Source organism: Anopheles marshallii, chromosome 2 (genome assembly GCF_943734725.1).
Source record: "Anopheles marshallii chromosome 2, idAnoMarsDA_429_01, whole genome shotgun sequence".
In the NCBI taxonomy this organism is placed as follows: Eukaryota; Metazoa; Arthropoda; class Insecta; order Diptera; family Culicidae; genus Anopheles; species Anopheles marshallii.
The window spans coordinates 12,391,252-12,417,786 of record NC_071326.1 but is presented as its reverse complement, the minus strand read 5'-3'; the positions used below and the strand labels follow the sequence as shown (position 1 = coordinate 12,417,786).

Below are 26,535 nucleotides of genomic sequence, written 5' to 3'. Positions count from 1 at the left end.
CGAGTCTTTGTTAGCGTGTCGTACCGAGTTTTGGGGCTGGGTGAAATGAGGTGTTAATTTCAATGTCAGAGTCTGCTTTCTACCCGTAGGGGGGGCGTTTTTTTTTTTGGCGTTCGACGAACCGTCGCTAAATGGGGTCACTTTTTAGCGATACTGAGAAGGAAGGTTGCGAGAGTTCGACGGACTTATCACTGCGAAGAAAGTGTACATTTTGGGAGCGAAGAGAAGCACTGCTGTGCGGTACAGATTGCATTAGATATAGCTAGCTGCAACAACTTCCATAACGGTGTGTTTCATGCGCAGAAAAGCATCTTATCGTTGTAGTGCGTACCTGCTGAAAATTCGTCCGCTTATCTTATCGCCGGACCGAGCAACCTTCATGGAGTTGCAAAGTGCAGTCGGAGGAGTAATGTTGGGGCATGGCCTTTGGACCTTCTTCCCGCTGGTTGACTGCTTAATATCCAAACGATTGCTTCGTCACGTTTATTGACACTTGCAGTATAACAAGGCGAAGGCGAAGGTAAACAAACGGACGTGGACGCACTTTTTGGCAATAGAGACATCGATGGTGAGAAAGAGAATGAAATCATCGCAGTCTCCCCGTGGGTGGAAATAATCCGAAGAGTGATGATACGGTTGTGTACAGTTCGCCTGGTCACTACTCAGTAATGGTTCGCTTTCTAGATGCTTCTGCGACACAACCGTGGTGGTTGTGTCGACGACAAGGCACGAGAATCACCAACGCCGCCGTCCGGTGGTGGCATTCGGCTACGTTTGCTACTGCTGCAATACGTCATCGCCATACGCTAATGGTAAATCCGCAGTGGTGGATGGTACAAGCGCCACTCGGCGCCTTCGTCCACGGTGGATGTACGTTGACAGTAGCGTAAACAAATTAATCGACCGCTGTGTGTACTGACACAATTACCATTACTTACCGTACGGATACAGACACACGGTGAAGATGGCCGTTTATTACGATGAGCATGGGTTAGAGAATACGTTTATTTGCATTTAATTTAATTTAATTTAAATATTTCATTTTAATATTAAAAATAATAATAATAATAATGAATTATATTATTATACCACATCAACTCAATGGTTGATTTGAGGCTTTGGGGATAGCTCTTCGAAACAACCCGCAGATCCACAATGCCCACCCAACCGCAAAGAGAAACAAACTCATCTTCAACTTTACCGATTGTGATACAATTTCACGATCATGTTTGCGGTCAATGATCTTTCTCTCACGCTCTCCGTAGCGATCGTGTTTTTTTCTTCTTCTGTACACTCGACGAACGTTTGCGACCTTGACACTGATCGTCGAAGCATAAAACAGTCAATTGGTGTGGCAAACGAATTGCTGATACAAATGATAGAGGAAAAAGGGTGTAGTTGTGTGAACACGGCAGCGAATTATCATCGTATCGTCTAGTGCAGGGGTCGGCAAAGTTATTGGAGCAAAAAGCAAAGTATCATAACACTACACATGAAATGAATTTCAAAACAGCCAAGACAAGAACAAACACGGAAGCGTTATCCTGACCGAAAATACGGAATTTTCGTTCGATCAAGCCTTTTTTTAGCCAGCATTATTTTGCTTTTTAAATTTTTTTACTGTAGTGAAGCTTTTTAAGAAGAGTCACTCAAATCAAATTAATGGGGAGCTCAAAGAGTTGATTCAATTCAAATCACGGAAGAAGGGGAAATGGAAATTTTCTGACGAGAAAGCTCATAAAACTGAAATAATCTTTTAGGATTTTTGAGTCTTTAAAATAGAGATACATTCATCCAATTCCAAGATTCATTCAGATTCACCAAACACTACTTTACTATCCTCGTTTCGAACGATCGTGGAGCGTTAAGAGATATTTGATGTGACCGTGTGTCAGACCAGATGATCGGAAATGCCACGTTGTAGATGTTCCTTTCTGCGGTTGATGATTAATGAGGAAGAGCCACCAGATGGGCAGAAGAAGCATAACATTGATTAAACTTGCCCGCTACCACCCACAGGCAAAGGCAGTGATGGAATGGAAGATCAGAATTTAATTAGTGCGCTTTCTCTTCCCACCATACACCATGTACCGTGGTTGATAATTGCTAGAACATGCTTAATGTTGCAGCGAAAATTTCCACAAACGCGCCCCGGCAGGGGCTTTCGATAAGCAGCAATAGCGTATGGCACGAAGTGTCTTAATGTTGCACAAGAATGGAAAGCTAAAAATAGACCACAGCCCCAGCGCGAAATAATGCCGGTAGAAAAGGCACTAATGCATAAAGTATAGTAGCATGACGGTGCGTCATGATCGTGTTGCGATCGGTATCGGTCTCGATCTATGGCTCTTGCAATGTTGTTGAACTCTCGCAGCATAAGCTTTGGTGTCGTGCTTCACCACTGTTGGTTTGTTTGGATCGTTCATCGCCGGTGTGTTTGTGGCCGGTCGGAAGTGGTCGAATTAATGTGTTTGTATACGTGCATCCAATTCAGCAATCTAATAGTATGGAGAAAAGATGCAAGAAATCACACCAAAAACAAAAGACCGGAAAATGGGGATGCAATTGCCCCATGGCCCATAGCTACCGGCCGTTGATTTATTTTTCCAACCCTCAATCGATGTGCTTTCATTGGAAATTTATCATTGGTACACGAGCCCAGGGGTTGCGTTTGTTGAAATTTGCTCATTATTTTGAAGCTTTGAGAAAGCATGGATTCGTTTCGGCATTCGTTTATTTCTGGGTCTTCCGTTGAAGGCACGACGAGCTTCCAAGTGGGTTGTTTGTGTTTGATTTCATAGCATACGGGTTTTGTTGAACAAGGAATTCCTATTTTTCGACAATATATTAAGCAGAGAAGCTATAAATCAGCGCTGATATTGGTCGCGATCCAAGGGGGCATTAGGCCGAAGAAAAGCTTGGCATGTTTTGACGTAAAATGAATGTTTTGGTATGAGCGAAGGGTCGTTAACATATAAGCGGGCGGGCTTGGTTGGATCGATCAGAAGCGGAAAAGCCCTCGAAAAACTTTCCGTACGTAGAAAAAAACACACGCGTGTGCGTGTGGTAAAATTAACACATAATCATGCTTAATATTAACTTCCTGCTCACTTTGCTCACAAACCCGCTGTGCGGAGGGTGTGTGGCTGACGTGTTTATGCTGGTGGAATGATTTGCTTGTTATCGAGAAGGAAAGGCATTTTTCTATTGCTATTGTTTTCTTAAGCTAACCCAAGCACCTCCACCAGCATCCGGATTAATGAAGGGCGAGGAGGATGTAACAGCATGTGTTGGTTTTGTTTGAGCATAAAATGAATACATTAAAGAACAGGTTAATTTTTACGTACGTTTAAGCTTGTTAAGATTGGTCGATTAGTTTTCATGTTTAAGATTTGATGTTTGTAGCGTGGATTACATCATTCCACTTCAGCACCAGCTCAAAATCCGGATATTCTGATCGATATTCCGATGGATGATTGGCCATTTGTTTCGCATTAATTTCTGAAAGCGAGTCCATCTCTTTATTATTGCGTGTATTGCAATGCCGGTTGGATTTGATGGGCTTTCTTCCCATCGCACCCACGTGCAGCGTGTGTGCGCTCACGTGCGTAAATTCCTTTCCGTTTGTTTGCTGCAGTCGGGGCTTTTTCTCGTGCCGGAATGCAGACACTTTAATCCGTGTTGGGTGTACAAAAGCCTGACGCTTCCTTTTGTAGGTCTTCCAATAGCTGTTACGGTGTAGTTTGTTTTTCACACCCACAGACTCGTCAAAACGGCGAAAAAAAAACAGGAAGACAGTACGGTAAAGAGAGGAGGCTTTTTACGTGTGTAATGTTTTTTTAGTTAAAGTTTTGGCTAGTTTAAAAATTGTCTTTAGTTGTTGTAAAATTATTGTATTGTACCAATCGATAAATTAGCTGGCGGGTATTGTGCCGGGTCAATTAGATTATCCATTCACTTAAGCCAATATATTGTGTTTTATTGGCATTCTGTACGTTGTTGCATGCCAACATTCCACGTTCGAACTCCGTTAGCATGGACACGGTTAGACAAAGATTGCAAAACACCCGTTAGAAATCGTACGGATGCTATCAAAGCTGATAATTAATTCGACCTCTCCGCCGGCATATGATCTACGGCGGCCATTTGTTTCTAACAAGCCCGGCACTTTGATTGCCAGCAGATGAGTGAAGAAGCAACCCCCGAAAAGGCATAACGATCTTGCGATCCACGCAACAAGAAATGGCACGAGGGGGCAAGAGAAGATGACGCACCTCATGCCCATGATGCGCCGGGTTCTAAAGCAAATGTGCTGGCCAGCGACCCCCGGCGTGCCATATGGAGCAAGACGAAATGGTCGGTGGATCGAACGAAGTATCTTCTGCGTTTTTTTTTTAAAGCTGTACTGTCTCTTCCGTCCGTTTGGATTCATATGAGTTTGTTGTTTCGGTGGAGCTCGTTTGGGAGGTCGCTTCTTGTCGGTATGTTCCGTGAATTCTACCCTTGCTGGGCATATTTCCTCTTTCGGTGAAAGTTGCACCTGTTGTTAGACATATGCTGCATTTCCCGAAAAGATTCTTAAACCAGTCAAAGTATGGTACGGTGGGGAATGGGAAAGCTTGTGTGTTGGGTGCTTAAATAACGGCATCTAGAGGGTAACCGACCACTTCGCGTACGCTTTTCGCTTCGTCTAATCAAGTGCCCGGGACTGTGGGTGGCGCTAATGAAGACGAGAAGTGAAGTTTCGAACCATCAAACCGGAGAAGTTGTGTATTTCTACTTGGGGACGAATGAAGGCGCAGCCGTTATTTGAGGCTACTTTGGCCATAACGAGTGCACTCGAGTGAAACAAAGGTGTGCACATGTTGACGAGTGAATGGTTGACCACAGCCATAACCGTCAAGTTCATGATTATTTGTTTTTTTATAACGGATGGTCGTCAAATGTGTTTGTTTCTTTTAACGAAAAAAGATAGCTGATTCTGAAGCTATATTTATTTTTTTAAACTTGTTTGTCAAACTGGTTTTGAACTGGTCAGAATGTTTTGAAGATTGCTAATGACTGACGAACTCTCTGCACCTTACTACAGCCACAAAAAAATCAAGTCAGAAGAAGAGGTTGTGTATGATGAAACGAAGAGTGTTCAAAGGTATTAACAATATCAACTACCTCATATAGATATTCGACTCAAAGAACATGATTGGGATCACTCGAGATTCTAGAGGCAACAAAAGTCTATAGGGTGGAACTTTATTTCATGATACGTCGTTGGAATTTCCCTCTTGATTTTTATTTAGCCAAAAAACGACGATCTTCCCAAGCGACGAATTTCTAAACTCCATGTCGGATTCTGCAACCGACCGTAGCATCAATGTCGTATATCCTATGTTGATGACTATAAAGTCCAATGCGTGCTGAGCGAAAGGGGCATTCGCTTTTCACCAACAACGCCTAAACTTTAAATACCTTGCGGTGAGTAATTTATGCGTGTTTCTCATCCGCCGTACTATGTATAGCCCCATGCTGTAAGGCTGTTTGTGAGGGCCCTTTTGCCTAAATGCAAATGTCACGCTTTAGAATAAAGCACATTCAACGGATTGGAGAAAGATTCTTTCGCAGCATTGCATCTATTACGTTGGATTCGTTGTGTTTTCTATTGCAACTCGAAATCGAAGACTAGTTCGTAGATTGAGCTAAGAAAAAGGGGAAGATTGATGGTTGCATTTGGTTCACTAAAAAGTGCTAGCAAGAAACCGCTCATCTCGCGGTAGTCTTGTTGAAGATTCATTCATTTCACTATTTTAGACAGTCATTCGTATGTTATGTAGCATTATTTCGATGTAGAAAATCGTATTGGCATAGTTAATTTTGGTACGTAACCCTTTGGATAGCTGTCTGTCTAGCTGTAACTGGGATCTACGATACCTTTAGTTAGAACGCTTTAATCTCAAGATGGTATCTGCCAAACAATTGGACAAATGTTAAGCCATAAATTGAAACCAGACGATATCAAAAAAGAAATAGAGAAACAAAAAGAATAAAGAAAATAATCCATTAGTCCATTGAAATTTTCATTAAGTGTTAAAATCCCCATTGTAGTGGGTAAATCATTTTAGTAGATAATACAGCCATGTCTCTCAAAACCTGTAAACTGAAGGGCCGCTATCTTAGAGAGACTTGCAGCTTAGGGAAACAAAAATACTCTCCATACAATTTGACAATTTTTGCTCAATGTTCAATGACAGTGGACCGCCGGGAGATCATCATGTGCTTGTGATGTTGGGGAGACTTTGCAGCTTTGAGAGACATAAAATGGAGTGATAATGAGGGGATTGTTAAAAATGTTCATCTTAGGAAGACTTGCTATTTTTGAGAAATACTATCTTTTGATAGTATCTAGGGAGATTTGACTGTATTTTCTATTAAACGGCATTAATCGTGAGTCACAATATCAGTCAGACTTTAGTCAAAGTGCTTAGTGTTGGAAGCGAGCGACTATTTGAACTCGTTTTGTCTTTCTTTTCCGACACCATTTTGGCAGTCAATGCCATCCAAAGGTTAGAATTAGTCATGCCTTTAGTAGTATGAGTTTACATGCGTGACACACCAGACGATCCCGCATATTTATACAAGCCACGCTAACTATGCGTGGGATAAAAATGCTCATCATGTAACACGTTACGAACGTTAGACAATCTGAATGGGGGTACAGAAGAGGGTGCGTGTGTTGTTTAGCATGTTGTAGTTGCTATTGCGCACAGATGGTTAATAAACACAACAAAATACACCGTACAAACCTCGTCGTAAAGTCGTGCTAATCAAGTTACTATGAAAATGACGAGCACAAAAGGCGAGAGATCCTGATCTTTCGTTTTACTAATGGAGTTTTGAATTTTATGCTGCACTGATAACCCACGCATGCACGGTAGTGTTTCTTTATGACTGACGCAACGATTTGTTTCGAGGATCGCGACGACGCCCTCTCGTTCGTGACAGCACAGAAATGCATTTCGTGCATTCAGTTGCATCACATTCCCGCACGGATCCGTTTCACAACCAACCAACCAACCAAGGGGACCCACGCGATGTCGCCGAGGGGGTTAAAGTGTGTGCGCGCTGGTTTTTTTGTTGGTTTGTGATCGAGCAACCGCGTACGATCGATTTCTAATTTTCTCTTAATTTGGCGCCCATCGAAGAAGACGTCAATTTTACGGCTACTTGTTTGTGTGTTTGTGTCATTTCCGATATCCTTTTTTGTTGTGCCCGTCGGTGTGGGATATTGGAGCTAGGAGGATTTAATGTGGGACACAGCGCTAGATCATTAAACTCGATTCGTCGAATATTTCGGAGATCGAGCGGGGTGCGGGGTGGGTAATCTCTTAATACTTATCCGAATTTATTGCTGCTGCTACAGCCGATCGGCTTCGGTGGACATGGGCCGCATTAAACCCAATTCCGTCCACTTATTCGATTGATTTCTTCTCGCGTTCGCAGAAACGCTCGCGACGCTGCACCTCGATCTTTTCCCTGCTTTTGCCCAGCGCCACAAGCACACACGCTCACGAATGTCGGTGGTATAGTGTGCTAATTTAATTATCGCCCGATTGATGAAACGCGTCGGCAGTGGAAGCGGGCAACAAACCGATAGTTTTGCTGTCAGCGGCCCCGTGGTCTGGCTCCTATTCGATTATCTGCTATTTATTTGGTGTCGGAAAATGTGGATCCCTTCACGATGGCGTTGGTCCCTTTTGAAGGTGGTGCGGACATTTGTGCATACCCGTTGCATTCGTTTTGTTGACCAAAGCTGAGATTAGGTTGGATCGATAGGAATTGGATAAATATAGAGATACTATTTACTGATCATCGCATGCGATCGGTGCCCCATACTCTGAAGTAGTAGAAGCGTGAATAACGTGGTAGCTTTATACAAATAGTTACAACAATTTAATTCAATATGGAAAACTTCCCTAATCTTTGTTGCATACAAAACCAGATAAAATGCTCTTCTATTCGGGATCTATTCTTCTGTTTATCTTCTCCCGGTTTTCTGCCTCAGGCAAATAATTGCACCATGAATATTCATCCTCGCTGGAATATATTGCATGCTCGAGCGAGACGAATAGTTTAATGTAATATTTATAAAACGCAACCTGCTAACAACGTGAAACGCACTGAATTTAAATGAAACATTACTATCCCACTGTTCCTCGCCGTTGTTTGCAGGTTTGTTCCTATCCCTATACCTTCCCCAAAACTCTGCCCGCGTAACGGCATGTAACGCTGTGCATGTAACGGTTAATCACTTAAATGTTGGGAGGATCGTTTCCCCGGTGTTGGAATAAATTTATTCACATCGTGTGGCACAACCAGTTGTTTGCGCGCCGTCCACGCTAAGAGGCGTGAGGTATGTTCCGGTCTGAAAAAATGACGTCATCTTTTACTCCAGAAATCATACCCCATGCGTGACCTATTTGTTGTCCTGGTGTTTGTCGCTTTTCTTTTGTTGCATCCTTTTGGTTTTTACTTGAAGCACAAGGCTGGCAAATAAATTAAAGCGCACACCTTTCGGTACTTTCTATGTAATATTTCCAATGTTTCGTCATGTGAGCGTTGTGTGCATGGACGACACTAATTATGCTGGATTAGCTAACAGGATGATACGATCTAATATTCATGAGTGCTAATAACCTGATGGAGGAAGGAAAACACAGTACGAACAGTCGCGTGAAGTTATTAATAAAGTGGTGGTATGCTCACGAGTCATAACATGATGAGTGAATTGTTATTTCCAATGTGTTATTCCGAAGGCTCTAATATTCGTTTCTCTGTGAATCGATTCATGCATTTGTTTATCTTTAGACACAGTGTTGAAGTCAGGAAATGACTCATTTTACCTTCTAGATAATTTATCAAAATAATGATGAGTTTTACAAATGTAGAGCTATACTCAGTTGTTAAACTTTCGTATTTACGGAACATTGAAATGAATATTTTGTTCTTTGGGGCACCTAGCGTGGAGCTTAGGTTTACTGCCAAGGAGGCAAAGGATGTTTTAGACGATGAAGTAACGTAAGAAAAACTCCAAACTGTGCCTCCCCAACTGTGTTCCTCTTTGTCAGAGGTCAACATTTGCAACAATTTTTCCTGTGCGTAATAGCGACCGCAACATTTCCTTAACCGTCTGTCCATTTTTCTTTATTCTTTCCTTTCTTTCTGCAATGTCCGCATAAGCACGTGAAGTCACGAACTGTCGGACGGTTCTTACGTCACCTAGTCGGAAATGCCGCTAATATTTCACATTTTCCCAACCAAATCCCATACGCTGTGTTAAGTTAAAAAAGTTATCTCAAGATATTTCGAACGACAATTTGCTTCGTCATGATCATCGTTAAACTTTGAGTATGTGACAGCGTGCGAGTCCTTTAAAAACTAAAAAAGATCATTAAACAAGCGGTGGACAAATAGGAAAGACAGACATATTCTGTTTCCTGTCGCCGCGTTGTCTGCCCGCAACGGTAGACCAACACGTCAAGGGTAACAAAAGTTAAAGAATATGTAATAAAATACCAGTGAAATAGCTTGGTTTGCGATGCAAATCACGTCCGCCGATGGAACCAAGTTGATTGCGGCTTGGCAAGCGAACAAATCTAACCTCCGGCAAGCTTCCTTTCACGTGATACTGAATGACCCGCCGCAAGGTGCTTTTTGGTGTGCCGCGTCACAGTGCTGAAAGGCGTACGAAAGAATGTCGATATGATATACGTGGTGTTGGGCTGAGGCGTTTGCCGACGTCAAGCAAATGGCATTATGGCCCTCGTGGAAGTGTATCAGTAGCAGAGCGAGATCGATGAAGCATTTGGGAAAGCAAGCAATGCGTGGAGACACTAGACACTCTCCTTGTATACTGCGATCGGCTTTCGTCGAAGCCTCAGAGTATGGCGTTAGGCGATCAGGCGCTAATCGTAATGGGTCAATAGACGCAGCTAGCTTTACTGCTAGCTGTTGCGGTTGTCTTACTGCGAGATGTACCGGCTGTAATTGGCAAACATTGCGTGAAGCGATTGAAGACCGTTGTAGACATTGCATCATTTTTAGTTTGCTAACATTGCGTTGACGGTGATGACTGAACGCCATTTGACATCATACACTGCGCGTTCGTAGGGTTATCAAGCTACAGATCGGGAAAGGTCGCCTTAAAACTAGAAAATTGGAACCTCAGGAAATATAATAAAAAAGCGCTCAGTCACGTATATTTTTTCTGAAATAACACGGAGAAAGCTAGTTGAGAACACCGAATCAAATGACAGAAATGGGTTTGGAAGTGCAGCAGCAAACACTGTATACGCAATTGTATGATATTTTACCGAAACTACTTGGTGCTCTGCCTTCGCACAAAGAGACTGTGAAATACGCATGACGGAGAAACCGTGGTCTTGACTGTGTTTGGCATTTTGTTTGCAGTCACTACCACAAGGTTTTGTTTTCTCTATTTTCGCCTGCTTTGGGCAGGTTGAGAGTGAACCAGGCCACCTTTTTTTTTATTGGAAAATAAGAGGAAATAGCTATCCGTTTGTACAAACACACGTAGACAATTTGCGAATCGGTCAAATTTCCTTCCGATCGAAGTGCATTGAGGTTTTCGTTGTTCAGGTGGTATTTTGTTTCGTCGTGCAATGCCACAAAGCAACACTCTAACGAACAGCCTTTACTTTCTCGACGTGAGCATATCTAATTCAGCCAGACAAATGCAATGGGGAGAGCGTGCATTTTGGGGTTTTTTCTTCGTTGTCGTTCAACCAGAGCCCCGGTCTGGGCTGATGTTATTCATGAAGAAGTGATCGTGGAAAAAATCCGGCAGCAAAAGAAATATCCACAAGTTCGACGTGATCCATAAGGGTGGTAAATGCTTTTGTAGATTCAATGAAATAGAAGCGATTGAATGTTTATAGGTTTAGTGGCTAAAATATTTGCCATAAGTTTAATATATTTGGATCTTACGTCTCTAAGTTTAATATATTTTAAATAGCTACTACTTAAAAGAACTTTTTTATAGTAATTTTAGAACAAACTATTTTTGTTGATCTTGTTGGGCCAGGTGCAGTTAAACATTTTGTTCCAAGTGAACTTTCAAACCAATAATTTAATTCGGCTTGTTTTGAGTTTGCCGATGAGTGAATAGAATATATCTTGATGTTTCGGTTGGTTTAGGTATCTTGTGATATAATCTTTTCCAATTTACCTGCCGGGAGAGTGTGCCGAAAAAAAAGACTACCGAAAGAGAAATAATCTTACTCCATCTTGCTGCACAATGCTGCTAACTCGTATCACGTTGAGATATAATATTTAACCTTGTACCAACCGTCTCCGGATGTACGTATAGCAACACTCCTATCCGGAATCTTCTCCACCGCCGATCTGCTGGAAGATGCAAATTTAATACTTTTGCCACTCGGCACTGTGGCGGTTAACCTTGTTTGGATTATGTTGTGAATGAACCTTCGTAACGAACTTTTATCCCATCCAATTGGAGACCCGCCTAACGATGGCGCAATGCCGGTTCGTGCACGGTGAATTTTGTAGTAAGACCGCAAAGAGAATGAGGTGGTTTACTCCTTCGAGCGCTAAATGGAGATGTGAAAGATTTAAGCACGTCTCAAACATGACACGAAGTCTAACAATTTATTGTTTGTATATAACCTTGCATTACATTTTCAAACTTTGTTGTTATACTTTTTTAATTATATAAATGAATATCATGAACATGACTCGCAATGTCTACATTAGTTTCCCAAGAATAGACTTCAATACACCAACAAAGGATCTCTGTGCCTCACTGCGTTACATTATTCTTACACTGACTTAAGAAAACGAAAGAGACTAAATAATAACAATTAATAAATTATTGTTACCGATACTATAAAAAAAATGTATTTGCACGGTCGATCAATGAACTTGTGAAATTCAGCGATTAGTGTAGAATAACAATTACCCCTACCCTAATATAATATAATATAAAACCTAGTGACAATGTTTTGGTTTGTTTTGTTTTTTTTTCCTGAACATGTTGTTAAGTATGGTTAAGTAAAACCACCACAGATATATGGAATGTATAAGCCCGATTGCTTTGTAAAATGGTATGAGTCGAATAATTGAGGAACTCTGATAAGAGCTTGATAATTGCGGTACTTGTAATTGTAATACCTCGTTAAACTTCTCGTAATATATTCCAAAAAGGCCCGACCGTATTGCTAACCGATCGTAACTTACTACCACCATTACATTGGTGGAACTAAGCTACCAAAGTCAAATGTGAATGTACAACAATTATCATCTAACCAGTTCGCTGCTGGTGGCATGCTTGAGCTGTGGAACAGGCAACTAATAGACGGTGACGTCATTTTTACGAGCGTTACCTCACGCGCATGATGCTGCGCCATAGTAGTAAAATGGCACGGGTTTTTTTTTCTTTTTTGTAAATTTTTCTATCCCATTTGCTCTGTTTTTGTTGTACGTTGGAGTGTCATGCTTACAATAAATAAAGACGTCCTTGAATTTGAGTCATACGGCGTTGTGTGTCGGCATAGAACGATTTCCGTCTATTGTGTCCGGCATTGTTTCGTGTGGTAGTTCACGTGTATAAAAGAACAGTTGGAGGTTAGCAAACGCAATACATATCAAAGTGGCATCGAGTTAGAATTAGTTATGCACGTTCGATATGCCCATTTGCTTAACATAATTTGTAGTACAGACTTTGCCTCGGGTTCGGGTAATCTTCCTCAATGAAACAACCATCCTAATACCGATTAGCTAGTGCTGTCATAAAAAAGTTCTATCACGTCACCATCATAAGTTCAAGCTAGATGTATTTGTGTAGGCTAAATCTGATCTGTTTAAAAATAAAACATTGAATTCTGGCAGACAGTCAGACAGACGGGCGTGACTCTCGGCCATTACTGCGACACTGTCGCGCTAATGTGTGCCCGGTACACCACGAAGGAAAATCGGTCGGAAAATCTGCCTCGCTATCCGGAACGGTGGAGAGTGTACGGAAACCGTTCAATCAGCGGCAGCACTACCAGAAGAAGCCGTGAAAAAGACATACTGCTTGGGCGGGGGTTTTCCTGCTCCATGCGGTCGGTATGCGGCCCAACTTTCACTCTTTGGGGCTCCGTCGCTCTGTATGTGCATTTTCCAATCTTCCGTTCCGCTCGCAGCTGCGTCGTCCGTCACTGTCTTACGGCTTTCTTTTGTTGCAGAGCGCTTCTGTTCCACTTTTCCACCGCTTGCCCAGCGTGGAAATCTCGAAACCTCGCCGTGTGGCGGTGCGTTGGTTTGCATGCTCTGGGAAAAGCATATTATTTTCGTATCCGTACTACGGCTCTCTGCTTGTTGAAATGTGTGACAAAGGAAATCGAGAGAATGGTCGTGTGTGGAGGTCTGTATGGTAGTTTGCGCTATATATAGGTCCCGTTGTGAGTGCATGCCAGTGGGATGCAGTGTTGTGCATGTGCATGCCGGAATGTGCACCATGTGCTGCAGCCGATCAATGACGGTTGTATGCGAACACGACGCAATGTCGCTGCTGGGCTGGTCGTATTAGTGCTCTCCGGAGGTCCAATAAAATGGGGTAACACGCGTCAAGTATTCAAGCTGTGTAAAACAGTAACTTTTCTGAAATCGGAAATGTTTCTGAATGTCAAAATATTTATTTATTTTGCATATCAAAGCTGGGAGAAATGTTGTTGTTGAAGCTCCATTTTTTATACCACTATTAACAACAAATTCAAACAAAACCATTAGAAGTGCGTTCTTAACACTCAGGCGTTTGCACGTGACTGAATATAGACGGTTTAACACTTTTAGCCGACCGCTGTTTTGCACCTGCACTCGATAAATGCTCTCGAGAACGCTCAAAGGCACGTTTGAAAGCGATAGGCTGCTAATCATTTGACCATACTTACATTGAAAATCACCTTTTGGCGCAGGCAAGTAGAGTGTGTTTGTGTGGCACTGAAGTAAAAACAAGCCACATGTTATGATATCAACCTGTAAAATGGTAAAGTCTCTGAAAAACATGGCTTAGAATGCGAGTAACAGCTCAGCACCGACGGAGTATGACATCATAGTTTTGTGGCAAAATTGCGCACCAGCTAGAGCATCATCGAGTTGCGCGTATCTATCCATGCGCATCACTCACCTTGCTCGCGCGAAATGTACCACGTACACAGCGTCTTTATATGCTTTCGCCCCTGGCATATAGTACCGAGTACCAGGTTGATATGTGTGTGTCCGACGCGGGGCGATGATCACATTTAGCGATTAGTTGCTGACGTTCGACGGGAGTCCAACGGCGGTTTGTTTGCAGGTGTGTGTTGACCATCGTCGATGTGTTGTTGCCCTGCCACCTTGGACCTTACCGGGTCGGTGCAGCAAACCACGTCATGAGAGGTCCAACAGAGGCTGTTAGTAGCGAGGAACACCGGTCTTCGGTCCCCGGTCCATTTGCTGTTGAGGGAGGCGAAATGAACACAATTAAAACAGCCCTATCTAGCGTGGGTGATTTTGTGCCACTTTGTGGGGTGGTCGTTGTGTTGCGTTAGTGTCATGACTGGCCTACTATCGGACATGCGACATTACGTTGCCATTTCCACAAAGCAAGTGTCTTGAGGAGACAGGGTGATGCGTTCTGGTGTGTCGCCGTCACCCAATTCAGACGACACACGAGCACGAAACAACGGTGGTGACCATGACGGGCAGTCTCTTCCTGTGTGGATACTGTTGGTTGAGCTGTTTGTTTGATTTTTTGTTACAAAATAAAAATAAAACAAAAGAAAGGGGGAATAACGCGAGAGGCCGAACGCGATGATTCAAGAGATGTTTGGTGGGTAAAGGGTTTGACCGAGATCTGGCTGAACAAAGCCGGTCATAGATGGGTGGCGGTGGTTCGGTTGAAACCGACAACGAGCTCCCGATGGGTGTGGCGTGGTCATGGCCATTGCTAACCATGCCGTTGTTAAAATACGACAGCATACTGTGCAGTGTGCTCTGCAGTATCAAACATTCTAACTCTTGTCCGACCCTATAGATCGTTATGCCATTTCCTAGTTTTAGGTGGAGGTTGTGGCTTTCTGAATTGGACATAGAAATTTGCTAAGCAATTGCGGAACGGTATTACGCTTTTCCATAGCAATAATCTAAAAAAATGGTGCAAGAACATCGCAGAATGTGGTTGATAAAAAGCTGTAAACTACAATTTATTTACCTCCCTTGAGCCAACGATCAAATTGAATGGATGAAAGGAGAAGTTGCGCAAAAAGTAGACCAAAAACTACGCAAGTAATATCGTCTATTATCATGCTGGCAATATCTGTCGGTAAATGCTCCGTACTCAATTGATGGCTCCCGTGAAAGAATAGGCTAAAAGGAGAACACGTCACCATGTTCCTTTTGGCGAAAATTGTTTGACGTAGTCGGTCGTAGCGTCTGGTGGCTGTCAGTTCGACTGATCTACACCCGTCACTGTCACCGGCAACATGGGATTTGGTATTTGGGACGATAGCAAAAGCCTTCAGCTGTGTAAGCCCATTCAAACTGTAAATCGATATATTTTCACTTCCTGACATTCCACCTTCCAGTGGGTTCCTACTTAAACCAGGTGTGTGTGTCAGTGGCACTATCCGTCCCGCCGTCCCATTATTCAAAGGCTCGCCAGGTAGGATGGAGCAGTTTTCCGCAGCATGGGGAAAAACGTCCGTACAATTTCTACAACTTCTCCATCCATTCATCGCTCTCTTGAAATCGTGTGGTGCAAGACGTTTGCCAACTCCGTCAAAATCACACCTCACAAAATAGGGCTGTCGGCTTTCGTAGTGTGATGGTGGCGGACCATCGCAAGCGGTGCATTATAATTTGATAGTTTCCAGTCTTACCCTTGCGGGTTAGGGTTATTTATTGTTAGCCCCGTACCGGAAGCCGGAAAATAAAAATAGACTATACGCTTTTTTTTTGTCTTCCGTGGCGAGCCGGTGCCAGTCGTGCGCTGTCGGAGAAGCGGTAATAATTTGCGTATTTTGGACTCCGGGTCTAGGTTGCAGACCTAGGGCAGTACGTACATTTTGTAGTGTTTCCAAGCTGTTGGGCTCAGGAGAAAGGGTAAATGAACATTCCGCTGCCGAATTCCGACTCTCATCCCCCACCTCTCCGCTTCCTTTAATGGGCGAGCTTGCAAATTAAGCTGTCCATCTTCCATGGAAACCATCGGCCTTCGCAGACAGAAGCGACGCTGCAGATGCGTGCGAGGCAGGGCTTTGGAGCGCTGTTTGGCGTTGGTTCAAGATTTTAAGATTGTGGCATGAATAATGTACCGGGCGGATGGTTCGTGGCCGGTTGGAAAGGTTTGCCTTAGCCAGGCGTGAAAAAGGTTAGCAGTGTTTGGCACTCTCGAAGGCGCTAATCAAGGAGGGATGCGAAGTGAAATTATAAACACTTGGGTTTATGCGTCGAGATCCCTGTTGCGAGGTTCCATGTTTCCATGCTGTTCTGAATTTCTTAATGAACTCGTAATAAATCATTTATATTCCAATCGTTACTAATTGTGCGTTTATTTCCTTTCTTTTTAGGTAAGTCGATATACTATGTACTGCATAACGCTCTGAATTGGGAAGAATAAGACGGACCATTCTGAACTGAACAAAATGAAGAGCATTTGCTGCTGAATGATTGAATAAAAGTTGAATAAACATAAGAACAAATAGAAATAATACTTATACTTATTAGATTAAAAATTTACAAATATTAGGGCATTAGTAGAAGCATTAAACATTAAGATGCATATTGCAAAAACCCATAATGTACGAAGGAAAAGTTTAATTAGGTCAAACAGGTGCATTCGTTTGTAAATCTAAAAAAAAAAACAGAAACACTTATGTAAAACGTAGCTTATTAACGTATAGATACAACAGATTTAAGGGATATTTAAAACATAATGTTATGCTGCTTGGTAGTAGACGAGGTCGTGTGGCTAAGATGATGTAAACCGTGTTCCTAAACGGTATAATGTGTTCTCCAGGACATATAACTACATTCGCGTTTCGAGCAACATATTACCAAATAAATATGCGATTTCAGTACGATTTACCAAAACTTGTAAAATTACCCACATACACAGTTTGTCCACTTTTTCAATTTGAGTTTTGATTTGAGTAGTAAATAAGCGTTCTTGTGTAAATTAATTTCTGAACAATTTAGTAAAAATAGTAGAAATAAACGTAATGGAACTCCACCCTTAGTGATAGGAAAATGAGGAGCATGTTCCAAAAAATACTAGTACCAAATACAAGTGGATATTTTTTTTTAATGGTTGCTCATCAGATAAACACAATATTGTGTATTATTTTTTTTATTTATTCGTGTTAATCATTTTGCTTATTATGCCTTATCAAATTGTTACAACAGTATCCCAAAAATACATTCGTGAGCTTACTTTACAACTTTTGCATTGAAGATGTGATAGTGCTTTCCGCAAAAATCTTTAATTTCGTACGTTGATTATTAACGAAAGCTTATGTGTATATTTTTATGATTGTTGCTATTCTATTGATAAAAGAAAAAAAGGAGATTTTGTGACATATTTTAATATCAGTTTTGTATACGTGACACAGAGTATCGCATTAAGTTTGTTTTTACCTGAACGGAAAGGGGTTGTATAGGAAATAGCTCTAAATTCTTAATTAATCAGCGGTATATATGCATAGTGTATGAGAACACACAACTTGAGCGATGATAGAAATGTAGAAATGTAGAAGTACCATTAGATTTTATTTGAATGAATCCTGAAGCTATATCGTACTTGTTAAGGTTTTAGTAGTGCGATACTTATTGATAGGGTAATGTGAGAAGAAATATTTACATTATTTTTTTCTGAAATGATATTGTACGTGACAAATTCGTTCAAATGAACAACTTGTATTTTTTCTATTTGAAAAACTGCTACGTTTAGGCCAATATGATGTAAATGTTTGTTTACCTCAAGTGAAAACAAATGACAATTCTTGATTCAAAAAGATTGTATTAAAAAAAATAAAAAGCAATGACCTATTCAAGATTTAAAATCATATGACGAAGTAGTAAAATCAGCTTAATCAATCGTATAAAACATAAGTGGATTTTTGTATGGTAGCTTACTTGCACAAAAAAATAATTAACATGTTGCACGATTTCCCTGGAAGAGTGGAGTATTTCATTAAATGGATTAAATGGATGTCTTTGGAATTTGGATGGAAGTGTGTCTAACATGATGTAAAACATTTGACAAACATGAACTAGATTGAAGGAATCCACCTCATCATACGGATTCAAAAATTTTTTTGGTTAATTAATTTCCATGGAAATTCGTATTAATTTATATTTCATTTCAATAGCTAGTCCTTTTGCGCTTTACAATAAATATTATAATTTACCAGCTTGATATTAGGATTTCAGAAGGATTATGAGATAGCAACGACGAGGTCGTTTCACATTATATGAAAAAACAAACAAATGAGAGGTTGAAATGAAATTTCACATAGCTTATAAACTTATAGCTTATATCTCGGTCATTGTATTCGGAGGGAGTTCGTCACTTGGGTTATAAGAGCAGGGAAATGACTCGGTATTAGATTTTAAATATAGGTAATACTTATTAACGAATGAATCAAAGTAAAAATTCCATGAAATAATTGATAAATCGAAATCATTGCTATTAAAATACATGTTATTTGATTGTTCTTTAATGCTACTGATACTTAGCCTTGTATAGTAATTGACTTGATCGGTTTGGAGCTTACCAATTGTTAGGAATTATATTTGGTCTTGGTCGTGTTTTAAAGTTTATCAATTGTTAGGAAATTTAAATTGTCAGTGAAAGCTTAAACGAATTGCACGTTTTGTTGATACAAAGCTTTTTAGTTGAGTCAGTGTTTTTTTTTAATACGATCTCGATAATATGATTCTTTTTGTTAGCGAGTGCATCGTGTGAGAAATATCATGTTTTCTTTTTAACGCGGGTTCTTTTACAGTAAATTTGCTGTACATTTGCCGATAGCTGTTAACGAACCGATAGCTGTTGTTAGCGAGTTTTCTATTACCCGAGAGTTCCAGTTCCTAGAACTGAGTATTTGTCAGACAATGAATTCCTTAATATGCATGACTGCTACATTGGGTAGCCCTTGGAATTGCATACGCTGAAGATGCTAATAGGAAACATAAGCCGGAATCGGCATAAAACCGGATTTGTTTGCCATAAGACTGTGATTAGACACGATTGTTATTTTTTTTCATTTTGTATATTTATTTACTGAATTTATTAAAGAACTCAAGTATTCTTATGTTCATTAGAAAGTGCAACGTTTTATTCGTTTATTTTATAAAAATAGTAAAAATCGACATTATTGCACATTAGAAAAAGAGGTCGGATGTTATGTAAACATGTGTTTACCGGTGCAGTCTATTATCACCTTTAGTACTGTTTCAACCATTGGCTCAAAGTAACTAGGAAGAGGGACCTAATCGGATACGATAGACGAAACGTCTTTGAGTATCGTTATTTTTTTCTCTCGGTTTCCCACCAGCTTACGAAACTTCGTTACACCATTTACACCTGAATGAAGTCGAATTAGATATGCACTTCAAAGTAGCTGCCTTGCCGCGTTCCCGTCATGATGATGGTGCATTTCTTGTCTGTCACGTGGTTTGCAGCGGCACATTAACACCGGCTTTGAAAGCAGGGCCTGAATGTGTTGCAAGTAGAGGATTAATCTACTTTTCGGTTCTGGGTAAATGTTGGATGTTATTAACAACATCAATGGTCTGTAATGTATAGTTAAAGAATATTTTGTCGCTTAGAAACAAAAGTTAATTAACTGAAAATTATAGGCAGTTTATACATACCAATAATTTAACAAAATGGTAGAATGTTTTCATAATTCTGTTTACTAATATTTTAATTTTTTTATTTTTTTTCCAGGAACAATAGAAGGTAAGTCGCCAAACTCAACATAGGAACTCCACAAAAACGGTATTTTACAGGTAATCACGGTAGATAAATTTTAAACCATTTTAACGTTTAATGCTCATATTTTTTATATTTGGAAACATTTCCTTTCGGAAGATATGTTACAGTTTTGCACAGTTTTGGACGTAGCTCCTTTTTCGTTCACATACGATTTCGTATTTGGACATCTTCTTCGTTCACAATTAGGCGTAGTGCTCGTTATCGTTTACACTACCTACCTTACGTCGTTTGAAGTTTGGCAACAATAAGATACCGCCACAAAGATATGGAGAAAGTCGTTAAATTAAACGATGATCGTTTGAAGGGTATATGCTCCAGGGCTCGCCTCCAGGGGATAGAAATCAATCAAGGCTGAAATAGACTGACCGAGGCAACTATAAGCATCCTTTGTTTATTTATTCGTTTTGCTAAACAACGTTGCCAAAGCAACCGACATATCTTGCGATATCTAAAATTTCTGCACTAACCGACGTCAGTTTGCCTTTCTTTCATCGTCCATTTGTTTGGCTTGGCGAATCTATCATCTCAACGGTAGTGTTGTGAAAACAACGCGTCAATGTAGTGGTGCGCACGCGGTGACAGCGAAGGTTACTGCAGTAATAAGTTCACCGTTTGATGAAATGTCAAGCGAGATAGGATCATGACGAAACAGTGTGCGAGTCGACATTGGAGAAAGATGATGGCCGTTAGGAGAGCGGAAAATTGTATAAATAGGGGGTGAAAGGGACGATTTCCTTCTTTTCCAAACTAAGCGGCAATAAAGACCAATTTGTGGTTGCTAACGATTAGCACAACCGACAAAACCTTTTTTCGCCGTTACTTTTACAACATTCCACAAATTGTTAATCGTGTAACGCGATTCACCCGAGTTCGTTTTTTTGTTCACAATTTCACGTAGTTAAGTCACTCGCGGGTAAAGTGCAAATCGTTCGATCACCAAGTAGTGTTACGGTACGCGCGCGAAAACTACGAAAGTGAAACCGTCAATCGACAGTGGATTTTAGTGCACTCATACGAGGTGAAGCGTTTGTTGTAAGGGACATGGAAGAAGCAAAAAGTTCAGGAAGTGCGAGTGTGGACCGGGAGCTTCAGCCGGAGCCACTTCAATATACTTCAGGGAGGCGTACTGATACACATGCGCCATCCGCTGATGAAGAGTCCATCTGCTCAAGAAGGACGAATAGATCCGACCTGGAAGCCAGAGAGCTCAATCTGGCGCGAAAGCAGCTGGAGTTGGAACGTCGAGAGCTGGAACTAGAGCGTCGCGAATTCGCACGAGAACGCGAAAGAGCTGTTTCGGACGGAATACCGGACGGAAAAGTGGAAGGATTAGAGGGCTGGGTGCGAGACACAGAGAGGCTGGGAGCGACGCCGACAGATCGGGTCGCAGCCACAATAGCGCAGCTTGACCGGCGAGTTCATCACCCCTTGACCCCAGTATCGTCCCCGGATGGATACGGAGCACGAATGGCGCAACCAAACAGCAGCAGGATGGCGGTCAACCAACGTCGCTGGCGTCCATTCGAGGGCGCGATGGCCGCATCACCGCCATGCTACGACCAAACGTTGGTCATCGATGAAGCCGCAGCAGCAGATCAGGAATACGCGGAATGGCGTCGCGCGGTCGATGAATCCCTTGCAACGCACCGTGAGACGCAGGACGGACAACAAGAGAAACCCGGAAACACGACAGCAGGTGAGCGTGGTGTGTCTTTCCAGGTAGCAAAGCCATTGGATGTTACCCCAGAGGATGACACGTTAACAGCTCGTCAAAAGGCGGCACGAAAGATTGTAAGCAGAGAGCTGCCTACCTTTTCCGGGGTACCAGAACAATGGCCGATGTTTTACTCCAGCTACGAGCGATCGTCTGCAGCTTGTGGTTTTAACGAGGAAGAAAACCTACTACGGCTACAACGAGCCTTGCGGGGTCAAGCCTTGGATTCGGTCGACCACATTCTGCTAATGCCGTCGGGACTGAAAAAGGCACTGGACATCCTCAAATCCGAATACGGTAGGCCGGGGCTCATTGTGGAGAGTCTAATACAGAAGGTGAGGAAAATGCCCGCACCTAGGGCGGAAAGTTTGGAGACCATAGCAGCCTTCGGGAAGAGCGTACAGAAGATGTGCGCAACGATCCAGATATCGGGGATGCGGCAATACAACTGCGACGTCGCACTACTCGAAGAGCTGGAGGCAAAGCTACCCCCGGAGCGTCTACTAGAGTGGGCCCGATACAAGCTACAATTGTCGGAGGCTACAGTCAGTGAGTTTGGCACTTGGATAGGAGAGATCGCAACTGCGGCCAGATTAATGGCGAAACCATCGAAACGGGGGCCGATTATTGACCGTCGTGAATCGAACTGGCCGCCGAAAACTCGAAACGCTCACGTATCCGTACACACATCTGAACCATCCACCAGCCGCGAGTGCAAGTTGTGTCATGACTCGTGGCACAAACTGGTGGACTGCGAACTATTTCGAGAACTACCGTTATCGGAACGACGTGCACACGTACAAAACGAAGGCTTATGCGTACGATGTTTGGCAGCGCATCGAGGTGTGTGCTTCATAAAAACGGTGTGTAACATCGACGGGTGCAAACTAAGACACCACACACTGTTGCACGAGAGAAATGACACTACGCGTAAAACCGGCACTGAACACAACACTAAACAAGGCGCCACACGTAACGGTAAACAATGTAACACACACTCAAGCACAGATGCAAACATCCTACTACGCTATGTACCGGTGATCCTCTACGGCAACGACAAGGAGGTGAGGACATACGCCCTCCTCGACGAAGGGTCAACGGCGACCTTCATTGAACATAGTTTGATTGGCGAGTTAGGTGTTGAAAGCAGGCCGGATCCATTGAGCTTGAGGTGGACGGGAGGCACAACTCGGCAGGAAGTTGGCTCAGTCCGTGCGGCACTTCGCATCGCAGGCGTGCGCGATGGGTCAAGATCATTTCACCTAAAAATAGTGCATTCTATTAATGACTTGTCTCTTCCAGAACAATCGCTAAACATGGAAGAGCTAGGTGAGAGGTATACTCATCTGAAGGGACTGCCCATTGCCTCGTATAGTAAGGCGAGACCACGCATACTGATTGGAGTGGACAACTGGAGTCTAGGAAGGCCCCTCAAGTATGCAGAAGGACGAAGTAGTGAACCGATCGCCACAAAGACGAAGCTTGGCTGGACAGTGTTCGGGGCACGCGGCGGGTCGATGCATGAAGATGAAGTCCGCAGCTGCTACCATGTCTGCATATGTGACGACGCCTCGAACGAGCTTCTACACAATACGTTGAAGACACACTACGCTATTGAATCGCTGGGAATTAGCAACGTAAACCATCTCGTTCCGAGGGAGAGTGAAAGGGCCAATGCAATACTGGCCTCAGAAACCCGGCTGCTGGATAATCGCTACCAAACCGCCTTGCTATGGAAATACGACGATGTGCGGTTACCGTGTAACAGGAGCATGGCGTTGAGGAGATACTTGGGCCTACGGAAGAAAATGGAGAAGGATCCTACGTTAGCGAATGCCATTATCCAAAAGATGAAGGACTACGAGGAGAAGGGCTACATCCGCCGAGTGACGGAGAGCGAGATTGCCGAACGGGGACCCAGAGACTGGTTTTTGCCGATCTTCCCAGTCTTTAATCCAAATAAGCCTGGAAAGCTTCGAATGGTGTTCGATGCTGCCGCGCAGGTCCAGGGAGTTAGTTTAAACAGTTTTCTCCTCACAGGACCAGACCAATTGGTAGGATTGGTTGCAGTACTCTACAAATTTCGCGAGTTCCGGGTTGCGGTAACGGGAGACATTCGCGAGATGTTTTTCCAAGTCCGTATGAAGCCAGCCGACCAGCGGAGCCAAATGTTCTTCTGGAACAGCGATACAACCCCAAATGGATCGCCAAAGATTTACGCAGTCTCCGTCATGACCTTTGGTGCGGCATGTTCCCCAGGTAGTGCCCACTATGTGAAGAACATCAACGCGGATAGATTCGCAGACAGATTTCCTCGAGCTTCGGAGTGTATAAAGCTTGAGCACTACGTAGACGACATGCTGTCCAGCGTTGAGACGGTCCAGGAAGCGGTGACGCTAGCAGAAGACGTTCGACACGTACATGCACAAGGTGGGTTCGAAATCCGTAACTGGCTATCCAATTCCAGGGAGGTCGTTGAGCGCTTGCGGGGGGGAGCATGCAACCAAGCAAGCATCGAGATGTGCCCCGAGCAAGGTACTGAGAAGGTGTTGGGAATGTGGTGGAACACGGAAGACGACACGTTCACATTCCGACTCAGCCCGAAGAATGACCAGGAACTATTAGCTGGAATCCGGATGCCCACGAAACGCGAGGTACTTCGAACATTGATGGTCATATATGACCCATTAGGCCTGATTGGCCATTTCCTGATGTTTTTAAAGGTCTTACTGCAAGAACTGTGGCGATCCCGACTGGGATGGGATGATACACTGGAGGGTGACGTCGCGAAGAAATGGTTGAAATGGGTCGCCGTGCTGCCCGACCTGCAAAAAACAACCATCAGAAGATGTTATCGAAAACTATCATCGTACCACACCAAGAACATACAGCTGCACATATTCTGCGACGCCAGTCAAAATGGTATGGCAGCGGTGGCTTACCTGCGTTTCGAAGAAAATGGTGTAATAGAGTGTGTGCTAGTCGGCTCGAAGACGCGAGTGGCGCCGATCAAGTACCTATCCATCCCGAGACTCGAGCTGCAAGCGGCGCTAATAGGAACCCGTTTTGCCAAGCACATAGAAGAAGAACATCGATTGAGTATTGCTAGAAGGGTATTCTGGACCGACTCGAAGAACGTCATTAGCTGGATCAGGTCCGATCACAGGCGATACTCACCATTTGTGGCTGTGCGGGTAAGCGAACTGGTCGAATCTACTAAGGCGGAAGAATGGCAATGGCTTTCAACTAAGCTAAACGTCGCGGACGACGCGACTAAGTGCGACAATACAAACCAATACCGGTACGATCGAGCGACCCGCAACTAAAATAGCAGTATTAGATGTAAAACCGCGGAAGGAATAAGGACTTATCAAACGATCAGAACATACAAAACTAGGAACCGCGTGGTTTACAGTGACGTTTCGTTAAGTGAAGCACCGAGCTGCAACACTGGAGGGGAGAATGTTGTGAAAACAACGCGTCAATGTAGTGGTGCGCACGCGGTGACAGCGAAGGTTACTGCAGTAATAAGTTCACCGTTTGATGAAATGTCAAGCGAGATAGGATCATGACGAAACAGTGTGCGAGTCGACATTGGAGAAAGATGATGGCCGTTAGGAGAGCGGAAAATTGTATAAATAGGGGGTGAAAGGGACGATTTCCTTCTTTTCCAAACTAAGCGGCAATAAAGACCAATTTGTGGTTGCTAACGATTAGCACAACCGACAAAACCTTTTTTCGCCGTTACTTTTACAACAGGTAGCCTAATTTAACGGAAGCCTTTTACTGCCCCGAACCGAAGACCTCCTGCGTTGAGTTGGTTCAAATTGGAATCCTTTGTGAGTGTGTGGATATTTTGATTGTGGTTGCTTTCATTAATTTTGCGCGTCCAAAGCTCACTAGCTGACCACATCATCCGTAACCCTGCTCACGGGCATGAGAAAGCTGTCGGTGCCCCACGTGCTCACTTGAGCCACTCGATAAATTTCTTTGATCGGGGCGGTTATGCGTCTCGGGGAGATTTTAACGTGTTGACGCTTCCGTCTTATTTTGCTGTGTTACGTGATATCCTCTCGTAGTGGAACTCGGTGTGGATCTTGTGCGAACATACACGTACGAGGTGCTTGCATCTGGTACTTTGCATCTTTTCGGTCGGATATACATATGGTTGAAATTATCGTAGCTTGTAGATCTCCGGCATCCGGAGGTCCGTAGTTCGTGCACATGCTCCGATGGAGATAGCAGGGCGACCTAATGGGAACGGAAATCAAATTTTAAGCTTGCGTGAGAAGTAGTTACCGCGAAGTAACTGGTATCCCGCTCACGTACCAATCATAACCATCATGTGTGGTATGAAGTACGGAAAGTTTTTTGCCACCACAAGTGTCATTTCTAATGTGCATTCAGGTGTCCTGTTGAATGTCTCCATGTTGAGCATATCTATGACAGCATCTAAATAACTTTGTTTTATTACCAAACATATTCTTAAATTAGGATTATCATAAATTTATAGTAATGGTATGGTGAAACTTTGAAACTATTTAGCGTCATGCTATTTTTTACCTATTTTTGTAATACTTAAAGTGCACTATTTGCTAATATTTTTTCCCCTCTTAATTTAAAGTGCTCCATCAGTGAAATGCATCGTCCTTGCAGAGACATTGCACTTCAAATCTAAAGTATCATTTTGCCCCATGCTTGATTGTAGGCTTTATGAGTGAGCATATTCTTTTGTGTCGTTTAAGTTGCGTTAGATGGTTGAACACGAAAC

At 42.8% G+C, this 26,535-nt stretch overlaps 1 protein-coding gene across 1 annotated transcript; it reads left to right on the top strand.

The window, feature by feature from the left end:
* The first annotated feature begins 21,583 nt into the window (after positions 1 to 21,583).
* Positions 21,584 to 25,090, top strand: LOC128710156 (uncharacterized). The gene is made up of 2 exons (XM_053805197.1): positions 21,584 to 22,313; positions 23,067 to 25,090. Exons 1-2 carry the CDS (start codon positions 21,584 to 21,586, stop codon positions 25,088 to 25,090), a joined length of 2,754 nt encoding a protein of 917 aa, XP_053661172.1.
* Positions 25,091 to 26,535: the final 1,445 nt, after the last annotated feature.

What these genes read in the sequence shown, in the direction of transcription:
- LOC128710156 (XM_053805197.1), top strand. Translation starts at nt 21,584, where the DNA reads ATGGCCGCATCACCGCCATGCTACGACCAAACGTTGGTCATCGATGAA. An exon ending in ATTGTCGGAGGCTACAGTCA is followed by an intron (nt 22,314 to 23,066) that starts GTGAGTTTGGCA and finishes TGTCTCTTCCAG; the next exon opens with AACAATCGCTAAACATGGAA.